This window comes from Elephas maximus, chromosome 22 (assembly GCF_024166365.1).
Source record: "Elephas maximus indicus isolate mEleMax1 chromosome 22, mEleMax1 primary haplotype, whole genome shotgun sequence".
NCBI classification, from domain to species: domain Eukaryota; kingdom Metazoa; phylum Chordata; class Mammalia; order Proboscidea; family Elephantidae; genus Elephas; species Elephas maximus.
Window position 1 is genome coordinate 22,231,984 of NC_064840.1, and position 11,775 is coordinate 22,243,758.

Below are 11,775 nucleotides of genomic sequence, written 5' to 3' on the forward strand. Positions count from 1 at the left end.
CTAATAAAATGGGGGGAGACGGTGAGTCTTTGGAGACCCAAAAAGGAGATAAAGGAGGAAGAGGAAGGTGATACGACTACAGGACCACCTCCTGCTGCATCAGATGCTATCAGCTGTCTCCCAATGGGGCCCAGCTCAGCACCATGACCAGGCTCCAGGAGTCCCGCAGCCCTTTGAGCCAAGCCTGGACCGAGGGGTTTGAGACAGTGGTCATGTGGCCAAACCCCAGGCAGGTGACTGTGATCACAGACCTGGCAGCTAACTCTGATTTTTCCACCTGAGAGCAACTGGAAGAAAACTGCTGGCAACCTTAACCCTTCCTCTCGGGCCTGCCCCTCACAGCTGGTTTCAGGGCCTTTCAATTAGGATCCCCAGAGAAAGAGAAAATTTGCATAAAGACCAAACAATCTCTGCCCCATAGGGCCTCAGAAGGGAATAAGAGGGTCCTGGGGACCCTCCTGAGATGTTGGCTAGTGGGTAGAGCTCAAGTGTGTCCACAATGGCCTGGACCCCTCTCCTGCTCCTCCTCCTCACTCTCTGCACAGGTGCTCTCTTCCAGGCCATGCCCTCGGGCTCACCCCCACAGAACACTGAGCTTGGCCTGCCATGAACCCTGAGCTGAGCTCAGTCATGGCCTCAAGGGGGACCACCTGGAAATTAGCCTCATGGCCTCAGACCCTCCTCTCCTCTCCTCTCTTCCAGGCTCTGTGACCTCCTCTGAGCTGACTCAGCCACCCTCAGTGTCTGTGGCCCAGGGACAGACAGCCAGCATCACCTGCTCTGGAGGTAACTTCGAGAGTTATTACGTTCACTGGTACCAGCAGAAGCCAGGACAGGCCCCTGTGCTGGTCATCTTTAAAGACAGTCAGAGGCCCTCAGGGATCCCTGATCGGTTCTCTGGCTCCAGCTCCGGGAACACAGCCACCCTGACCATTAGCACGGTCCAGGCAGAGGATGAGGCCGACTATTACTGTCAGTCTGGGGACAGCAGTAGCAGTGATGCTCACAGTGACACAGGCAGATGGGGAAGTAAGATAAAAATCTGCCCACCCAGCCTGGCTTACCCTCCCCAACCCCAAGGTCACACAGAGCAGGACACGGCCTTGTATATGCAGAAGGTGACGCTCCTGTCCGCTCCTCATCGCCACAGGCTCTCTGTTCTGGCTCTGATTTGTGAGGAAAGGACGCAGCATCCTCATCGATGGCCGCACAATGTGGACCTGTTTCCATGGTGACCTCTGCAAAGACACCACATCTGGGACAGAAACTGCAAAAGGGACAAGTCTGTGATTGGATCCTCAGGAATCCACTTTCAGGTTCCACTCAACTCTAATAGGGGCAGACCTATTAACTCGAAAGAAGTATAACATCAAACTCAACCTTGTGTCCTTTAGGTCTTCGAAGGTGGCGTTAATCTATGCCATTCCCCACCTGATACCCACAAGTAATACTTTTTTTAATGAGTATATTGGATGAGGTGAGGATGAAGAAAGATTCAGAATTCACCAGGCGACCTTCTGACTCCAATAGCTCTTTCCCAGAGCCCAAGACACCAACGTGGGGATGGTGTCACCTCACCAAAGACAGCATATTCAATGACTCATTCAGAGGGGAGAAATGGCCACCAGGCAGGACCAGGATCCCAGGGGACACTGATGTGAGCTAAGCTGGCCTTTATTCATTATCTGACCCCTGTGCCCCATCCTGACAGTGAGGTTATTGTGATGTGTGGTTCCTCAAGTATCTGAATAAGCTAAGACCCCAGTAGTTCTTCACATGGTCAGGGGTCCTCTTTCCCAGGTTTCTCTGTCCTCAGTTACTGATGCTGGTCCATTTGGAGAAGTTCTGTGGATCATTACCTAAAATCTAGGGTCATCAAACTTTTCTAGAAAAAGCCAGACGGTAAAAGTTGTAGTTTTTATGTCCGTATTCTCTTTGTTTCAACTACTCAACACTTTTTTTTGTATCACCTGGAAATCCAGCAGCACCCAGTGTGTGAGAAGTGAGGGAGAGCTCACCCTGACGGAGTCTCAGTGGAGTCTCAGAAGGTGGTCGGGGGAGTTTACAGGAGCAAGTGTCAGCATGCGGCTGTGTGAGGCAGGTCTTTCAAGGGGGAAACACCTAGATAAGAACCACATATGTGAGATAACAGCACCAGATTTGGGACAAAGAGGTGAACATTTAGAAGCAAGTCCTGATAGTAAACGTTGATCTGATAGGTTAGCTGTTTGCCTAGATGAGCAAAAGATTTATCTGAACAATTGGTTTTCAGAATACTCTTGAAGCAGAGAGTGACATGATTTATTGGTTTACACGCTTATCTTCCAGGTGAAGAATTTCTTGGAACTAACAATTAGGTCCTGTTGACACCGGTGGTCTCAGTAATCAGCACTAATAAACACCCACTGCAGACTGAAAGTGGCTAAGAAAGAAAAGAGCATTAAATCCATAGAGGGATAGAGACAGGAACCCCCCTTCGGCAGGGATGAGGGATGTTGGGTTCACAGCCTTTCCCTACAGGAGCTCATTACCCCTTTGATGGAAAGGAGCACGTGAGGTCCCCAGAGAAGGTGTGTTGGGGGCAGGGTCCAGATGGAGGGAAGAGGCCTCCCAGGTCTCATGGCTGCCTGAGCTGGGCTGGGCAGCTCTGTTAAGGGTTGGAAGCCTGCCTGGCCCACCCTGGAGAGGACCACCCAATCCTGTCCTCCCAAGAACCTTCCTCCCTTTCTCCTCAGGTTTTGGCCTCAGCATCTGTCTTAGTTATCTAGTGCTGCTATAACAGAAATACCACAAGTGAATGGCTTTAACAAACAGAAATTTATTCACTCAGAATATAGGAGGCCAGAAGTCTGAATTCAGGGTGCCAGCTTCAGGGAAAGGCTTTCTCTCTCTGTTGGCTCTAGGAGAAGGTCCACAGTGTCATCAATCTACCCCTTGCCTAGGAGCTTCTCAGCACACTGACCCTGGGTTGAAAAGACACAGGCTCCTGGCTCTTCTTGCTTGGTGGTAATGAGGTCTCCTGTCTCTCTGCTCTCTTTAATGTCTCAAAAGAGATTGACTTAAAACAAACCACAATCTTGTAGATTGAGTCCTGCCTCATTACTATAACTGCCTCTAATCCTGCCTCATTAACATCATAGAGGTAAGATTAACAACAAATAGGAAAATCAGGACAGATGATGAAATCGTGGACAATCACACAATAGTGGGAATTATGGCTTAGCCAGCTTGACAGATTTTTTTTTTCAGTTTTTTATTGTGCTTTAAGTGAAAGTTTACAAATCAAGCCAGTCTCTCATACAAAAGTTTATAAACACCTTGTTTTTTTTTTATATACTCCTAGTTGCTCTCACCCTAATGAGACAGCACGGCCCTCCTCTCCACCCACTATTTCCATGTTCACTGAGGCAGCTTCTGTCCCCCTGCCTTCTCATCTCCCCTCCAGACACGAGATGCCCCCATAGTCTCATGTGTGCACTTAATCCAAGAAACTCACTCCTCACCAGTATCATTTTCTGTCTTATAGTCCAGTCCAATCACTGTCTGAGGAGTTACTTTGGGAATGGTTCCTGTCTTGGCGTAACAGAAGGTCTTGGTACATGACCTCTGGGGTTCTTCCAGTCTCAGTCAGACCGTTAAGTCTGGTCTTTTACAAGAATTTGAGGTCTGCATCCCACTGTTGTCTTGCTCCTTCAGGGGTTCTCTACTGTGTCCCCTATCAGGGGAGTCTTCAGTTCTAGCTGGGCACCATCTGGTTCTTCCGGTCTCAGACTGATGTAGTCTCTCATATATGTGGCCCTTTCTGTCTCTTGGGCTCATAGTTACCTTGTGTCTTTGGTATTCTTCATTTTCCTTTGCTCCAGGTGGGTTGAGACCAATTGATGCATCTTACATGGCAGCTTGCTAGCATTTAAGACCCCAGATGCCACTCTCCAAAGTGGGATGCAGAATGTTTTCTTAATAGATTTTGTTATGCCAATTGACCTAGATGTCCCCTGAAACCATGGTCCCCAAACCCCCACCCCTGCTATTCTGGCCTTCAAAGCATTTGGTTTATTCAGCAAACTTTTTTGATTTTGGTTCAGTCCAGTTGTGCTGACCTCCCCTGTATTGTGTGTTGTCTTTCCTTTCACCTAAAGTAGTTCTTGTCTACTATCTAAATAGTGAATACCCCTCTCCCTCCCTTCCTCCCCAGTCTCTTAACCATAAAAGAATATTTTCTTCTCTGTTTAAACTGTTTCTTGGGTTCTTATAACAGTGATCTCATACAATATTGGTGCTTTGCAACTAACTAATTTCACTCAGCATAATGCCTTTCAGATTCCTCCATGTTATGAAAGGTTTCACGGTTTCATCATTGCTCTTTATGCATGGGCAGTATTCCATTGTGTGAATATATCATGATTTATATCCATTCATCTTGGTAGCTTCCATCTTTTTCCTATTGTAAACAGTGCTGCAATGAACATGAGTATGCATATATCTGTTCGTATAAAGGCTTTTATTTCTCTAGGATGTATTCCAAATTGCGAGATTGCTGGATTGTATAATAGATCTATTTCTAGCTTTTTAAGGAAGCACCAAATCGATTTCCAAAGTGTTTGTACCATTTAACATTTCCACTAGCAGTGTATAAGTGTTCCAGTCTCTCCACAACCTCTCCAACATTTATTATTTTGTGTTTTTGGGGTTAATGTCAGCCCTGTTGGAGCGAGATGGAATCTCATTGTAGTTTTGATTTGTGTTTGTGTAATAGCTAGCAATCACGAGCATTTCCTCCTGTATCTGTTAGCTCCCTGAATTTCTTTAGTGAAGTGCCTGTTCATATCCTTTGCCCATTTCATAGTTGGGTTATTTGCCTTTTTGTTGTTGAGCTTTTACCATATCGTGTAGATTTTAGAGATCAGATGCTGATTGGAAATATCACAGCTAAAAAGATTTTCACAGTCTGTAGGTAATCTTTTTATTCTTTTGGTGAAGTCTTTGGATAGCCATAGGTGTTTGATTTTTAGGAATTCGCCATTATCTAGTTTCTCTTCCGGTGTTTGTACATTGTTAGTAATGTTTTGTATACTGTTTATGCCATGGATTAGAGCTGCCAGCATTGTCCCTGTTTTATCTCAAATGATCTTTATCGTTTTAGATTTTATATTTAGGTCTTTGATCCATTTCGAGTTCGTTTTTGTGCATGATGTGAGGTATGGGTCTTGTTTCATTTTTTTGCAGATGGATATCCAGTTATGCCAGCACCATTTGTTAAAGAGACTGTCTTTTCCCCCATTTAACTGACTTTGGGCCTTTGTCAAGTATCACTGGCTCATAGGTGGATGGATTGATGTCTAATTCTCAATTCTGTTCCATTGGTGTATGTATCTGTTGTTGTACCAGTACCTGGATGTTTTGACTACTGTGGCAGTATAATAGCTTCTAAAATCAGGTAGTATGAGGCCTCCCACTTTGTTCTTCTTTTTCAGTAATGCTTTTCTTACCCAGGGCCTCATTCCTTCCCGTATGAAGTTGGTGGTTTGTTTCTCCCCCACATTAAAAAACGTCCTTGGAATTTGGATCAAAATTGCATTGTATCTATAGATCACTTTTGGTAGAATAGACATTTTTACAATGTTAAGTCTTCCTATCCACGAGCATTGTACGTCTTTCCACTTACGTATGTCTCTTTGGTTTTTTGCAGTTAGTGTCTTGTAGTTTTCTTTGTATAGGTCTTTTACGTTTTTGGTATGATTTATTCTTAAGTATTCTGTCTTCTTGGGGGCTACTATAAATGGTATTGATTTGGTGATTTCATCTTCAACGTTCTCTTTGTTAGTGTAGAGGAATCCAGCTGATTTTTGTATGTTTATCTTATATCCTGATGTTCTGCTGAACTCTTCTTTTAGTGTCAGCAGTTTTCTTGAGGATTCTTTATGGTTTTCTGTGTGTAAAATCACCTGCTAATAGAGATACTTTTATATCTTCCTTACCAATCTGTATGCCCTTTATTTCTTCATCTAGCCTAATTGCTTTTGCTAGGACCTCCAGCTCTCTGTTCAATAAGAGTGGTAATAAAGGGCATGGTTTGTCTGGTTCCCATTCTCAATGGAAAGCTTTTAAGACTCCATTTAAGATGATATTGGCTGTTGGCTTTGTATCAATGCCCTTTATTATGTTGAGGAATTTCTCTTCTATTCCTATTTTGCTGAGAGCTTTTATCATGAGTGGATGTTGGACTTTGTCAAATGCCTTTCATTACCAATTGTTAAGATCATGTAGTTCATGTCTTTTGATTACATTAATTGTTTTTCTAATGTTGAACCATCCCTGAAAACCTGGTATGAATCCCACGTGGTCATGGTAAATTTTTTTTGATGTGTTGTTGAATTCTATTGGCTAAAATATTGTTGAGGATTTTTGCATCTAAGTTCACAAAGGATATAGGTCTATAATTTTCTTTTTTGTGATGTCTTTACCTAGTTTTGGTATCAGGGATATGATGGTTTCATAGAATGAGTTTGGCGGTATTCCATCCATTTCTGTGCTCTGAAGTGCCTTTAGTAGTAGTGGTATTATCTCTTCTCTGAAAGTTTGGTAGAACATTCCAGTGAAGCAGCTGTCTGGGCCAGGTCTTTTTTGTTGGGAGTTTTTGAATTACCTTTTCAATCTCTTCTTTTGTGACAGGTTTATTTAGTTGTTCTACTCCTTTTTGTGTTAGTTTAGGCATCCATTTCTTCTAGGTTTTCAGTTTTGTTAGAGTACGATTTTTGTAGTAATCTGATAGATTCTTTTAATTTCAATTGGGTCTGCTGTGACGTCTCCCATCTCATTTCTTATTCAGGTTATTTGCCTCCTCTCCTGTTTTGCTTTTGTCAGTTTGGCGAAAGGTTTATCAATTTTGTTGATTTTTTTCAAAGAACCAGCTTTGGTGTTGTTAACTCTTTCAATTGTTTTTCTATTCTCTATTTCATTTAATTCTGCTCTAATTTTTATTATTTGCTTTCTTCTGCTGTCTGAGGGTTTTTTTGTTGCTCTCTTTCTATTTGTTCAAGTTGTAGGGATAATTCTTCGATTTTGGCCCTTTCTTTTTTTTGGATGTGTGCATTTATTGATATAAATTGACCTCTGAGCACTGCTTTAGCTCTGTCCCAAACGTTCTGATAGGAAGTGTTTTCATTCTCATTGGGTTCTATGAATTTCTTTATTCTATCCTTAATGTCTTCTATAAGCCAGTTGTTTCTGAGCAGGGTATCGTTCAGTTTCCAAGTGTTTGATTTCTTTTCCATTGACAGATATTTTAGAAGGACACAATTCAATGCGTGACAACATCCTATGATCCTCTGCTACCTGCTTCATCTCCATAGTCTCTACCCACCTCCTGGTTCTACTTTTCCCAGAACCCTCCTATCCACATCTTCACCAGTCTCTGCCTTCCACCCATGATCCTCTGTGGCCCCCTAATCTCCATAGTCTCCACCTTCCTCCTGGACCTGCCCTTCCCAGAGCCTTCCATCAACATCTTCCCAAGTACCTCCCTCGCATGATCCTCAGCTGCCTTCCCAAGCTTCAGGTAAGGAACTTTGAGGTCATTGTTGGATGTTTTCTCCTGGCCACAACTTACTCCAGCTGCCCATTTCCATTACCTGAATAAAGTTTGGTTCAACCTATTTGGTATGGAACCCTGGCTCTGGTATTTATAACTGAAATGTGGTCATCGGGTGAGTTAAAGAAAAACTCTGTGAAATTTTAACATGGAGAAAAGATTTTTATTCTTTCATTTGTAGGCAGTCCATTTTTCAGAAGAGGTAGTTCAGCAATTTCTAAAACAGGCATTATTTAAAGGGAAAAACCAAAGTTTGTGGTTAATTTGTTCATTATACCTCATGGAACAAGTCATCCTCCTCCTCATTAGCCAGTCAACATAGGTCATTCCGTCTGCAGGGGGCAGCGTTGTCATAAACCTCTTCGGGTGTCCGCTCCTGCGGGAAATGGGCCCTGGACTCACCTCCTTCAGGACATGCTGTGAAACTGGAGCGAGAAGGGCAGAGGCCTCTTCTTTCTTCTTTGAGGATGCTAAGGGGAACATAGGGCCTAATAGAGGGTCTCCTCCCTTGCCGTGTCCCTATAAATGGGACCATGGTGGCTACTCTGGAACTTGCCCATAGCAGCACTCCTCAGCCTGGGTGATATGTCGAAGAGGAGGCCTTACTGGGCATGGACCCTCAGCCTCAGACTCATCACTTCCCTAGCAGGTCCCTTGGTCTGAGAGAGATGCCATCTCTGAAGACACCATCCTATGTCTCATTGCATTATTTCTAGATACGCCCAGTGGCCATCAGGGGTATTTATCAACTATGATTCCAGCTGGGAAACCAGACCAGGGAATGAGGCTTTTGGGGCTGGAATCCTCAAACCCCACCTGGTCAAGAGACTGAAAGTCTTTACTCCTTAGAGAAGGGCCTCCTGGGAGGAGTAAAGGAAGGGTTGAGGCTTCAGACATGGTCCTCAAATTCCTTTGCTCCCACCCTCTGAAAGAATTTTGAAATACTGTGCATCCCCTTGCATCATTTTAGGATAACAACTAAACATTTCCAACAGTTTCTAAAATATTCACATCACTCCGACACATATTCAACAGGGGATAAATGTCATAATGATTTGAAGTCTTGTTCAAAAATTATCTTTAGAAATTCTCTTCTAGCATTTGAAAAGTTTACACCTCTTCTCCTTCAACGTTGTTTTCATTCCACAGTCCTACTGACTTATTTGGTCATATGTTTCTATAGGAGTCACTGTGTGGTGGAGACAGTTAAGCACTTGGCTATTAACTAAAAGTTTGACAGTTTGGGGCATCTAAAAAAAAAGTTTGACAGTTTTGGGCATCTAAGATGCATCAATTGGTCTCAACCCACCTAGAGCAAAGCAGAATGAAGGACACCAAAGACAAGGTAAAGATGAGCCCATGAGAGAGAAAGGGCCACATAAACCAGAGACTACATCAGCTTGAGACTGGAGGAACTAGATGGTGCCTGGCTACTACTGATGACTGCCCTGACAGGGAACACAACAGAGAATCCCTGATGGAGCAGGAGAACAGTGAGATGCAGATCTCAAATTCTCATAAAAAGACCACACTTAATAGTCTGACTTGGACTAGAGGGACCCCGGAGGTCAGACCCTTTGTTGGCCCAAGACCGGAACCATCCCCTAAGCCAACTCTTCAGACAGGGATGGGACTGGACTATAAGACAGAAATTGACACTGGTAAGGAGTGAACTTCTTGGCTGAAGAAGACACATGAGATTGTGTGGGCAACTCCTGCCTGGAGGTGAGATGAGAACGTAGAGCGTGACAGAAGCTGGTTGTATGGACACAGGGAATAAAGAGTGGAGATGAGGCGTGTGCTGTCTCACTAGGGGGAGAGCAGCTAGGAGTACATAGCAAGGTGTATATAAGTTTTTGTATGAAAGACTGACTTGATTTGTAAACTTTTACATAAAGCACAAACACAAAAAAAAAACCAAAAACCAAAAACCGAGTTCCCTAGATCAAGAGACTTTGTTGTATGCATCTTAAAATTGCCAAAACCAGAAAAAAAAAATTGACAATTTGGATCTACCTAGGGGCCCCTCAAAAGAAAGGCCCGGCAATATATTTCTGAAAGGTCACAACCATTGAAAACCCAATGGAGAAGTTCTCCTCTGAAACACATGGAGTTGCCATGAGTCAGAATCGAATCAAAAGCAACTGGCTGTGGTTGGGTGTATATATTCTTATACTTGACTGCCTTTCTTTCATTATCTTGTCATAGTCCTCTGTCATATAGACAAGCATACGAATTTAAATTGTAAAATATGTTTTGTTTGTTGGAAAAATAAGGGTTAAAAGTTTTTTCTCAAACATTAATTATCGTTATAATTATTCTTAGTCAAAGGTGATCGGAAACAATATTAACATCCTATATTGTCATAATGTCTCACTAAATATCACTACTTCCCGTATCTATAGATTAATATTGTTTACAGTGAGACGAAGGCATCCTTCTGCCTCCATTCTCTTCTTGCTTTTGGTTTTAGAGATATATGCGTATTCACCTGTTCTTATGAATAGGATTTTTATAATATCAGTGTCACTCAATCATGTAAACTCCTTCCTAGCTAAATACCGAAAAGTGTATACTGATCAAACATCAAAAATTAGTTTCAATGATATATCAGCAGACAACTCTATTAAGTACTTTCTCAACTTAGTTGAAAGGAAAAAGTGAAAAAACCATGACTTCAAGAGGATTCCTGGAGAACATTGTCATCTACCAGCAGGCCCCCTACTGGACTACCCCACAGGAAGAGCAGACCCTCTCTGGGTTGACTCAAGGCAGAGTAGGGAGGGATAGAGTACAGAATAAAAGCTGAGGGAACCATGACCGTCATAGGATGAAGACATACAGGCTCTGAAGAGGAGATGGTGGAGCTCAGGATGTGCACTGAAGGGAAAGATCCTCTCCTCTCCCAGTTCAACTGCATGACTAGGCTCCAGGACACTGAAAGCCCTTCTGAGCCAGGCTTGGACAGAAGGGTTTAGGACAGCGGTCATGTGGCCAAACCCCAGGGAGATGACTATGATCTCAGACTTTGCAGCCAAGGCTGATTTTTCCAGTCGAAAGCAACTCAAAAGAAATTGCTGGAATCTTCACTCCTTTGTCTCTGGACTGCCCATCAGAGCTAGTTTTAGAGCCGCTCAATTAGGATCCCCAGAGGAGGAGAAAATTTGCATAAAGGCTAAACAGTCTCTGCCGCAAAGGGCCTCAGAAGGGAATAAGTGGGTCCTGAAAACCCAGCTGGGCTGCAGGTACAGGAGGCAGAGTGTGGGCCTAAGCACCATGGCCTGGAGCCCTCTCCTGCTCCCCCTCCTCACTCTTTGCACAGGTGCTGCCTCCCACTTCCTGCCCTTGGGCTCAGACCTGCAGGACTCTGAGCTAGGTCTGCTCTGAACACTGAGCTTAGCCTAGTCATGGCCTCAAGGGGGACTGCCTGGGAATGAGCCCCATGGCCTCAGACCCTCCTCTCCTCTCTTCTCTTCCAGGCTCTGTGGCCTCCTATGAGCTGACTCAACCACCCTCAGTGTCAGTGGTCCTGGGACAGACAGACAACGTTATTTCCCTGTGGGCCAGGCCTCTCTGCTGGACATCTATAATGATAGCAACTGGCCCTCGGGAGTCCTTGATTGATTGTCCAGATCAAACTCAGGGAACACGGGCAACCTGATCATCAGCAGGACCAGGCCGAGGACCTGTTCAACTATTACTGTTCGGGCATGGGACGGCAGTAACAATGCTGCTCACAGTGACATAGAGAGACAAGGAAATGAGACAGAAACCTGCCCACCCCCCCCCAGGCCACACCCAGCAGGACACGGCCTGCATATGCAGAAAGAGATGCTCCTGTCCATTTCTCCTAAACATACGCTCTCTGATCTAACCTGATCTGTGAGGAAAGGACACAGTGTCCTCATCAATGACTATACACTGTGGACCCTCTTCCATGTTGACTACCTCTGCAAAGACATCACATCTGGGACATTAATTGCAAATGGGACAAGTATGTGACTGCAACCTCAGGAATCTGCTTTCACTTTCAGGATCCACTCAACTCACCTAAGGGCAGATCTACTAACGCAATGGAAACATAATGCCCAACTCATCCTTATGCCGTTTAGTTTCCAAAGGTGGCACTAATCTATGCCATTCCCCACCTGATACCCATATGTAACAGGTTTTTTAATGAGTAT

General features: G+C 44.0%; 1 gene segment (V, D, J or C); it reads left to right on the forward strand.

Annotated features, from left to right (window-relative positions):
- The first annotated feature begins 437 nt into the window (after positions 1 to 437).
- On the forward strand, positions 438 to 7,532 carry LOC126066083 (immunoglobulin lambda variable 3-25-like). The segment is given in 3 exon segments: positions 438 to 545; positions 703 to 1,029; positions 7,459 to 7,532. Coding segments are annotated over 3 exon segments (447 nt in total).
- Positions 7,533 to 11,775: the final 4,243 nt, after the last annotated feature.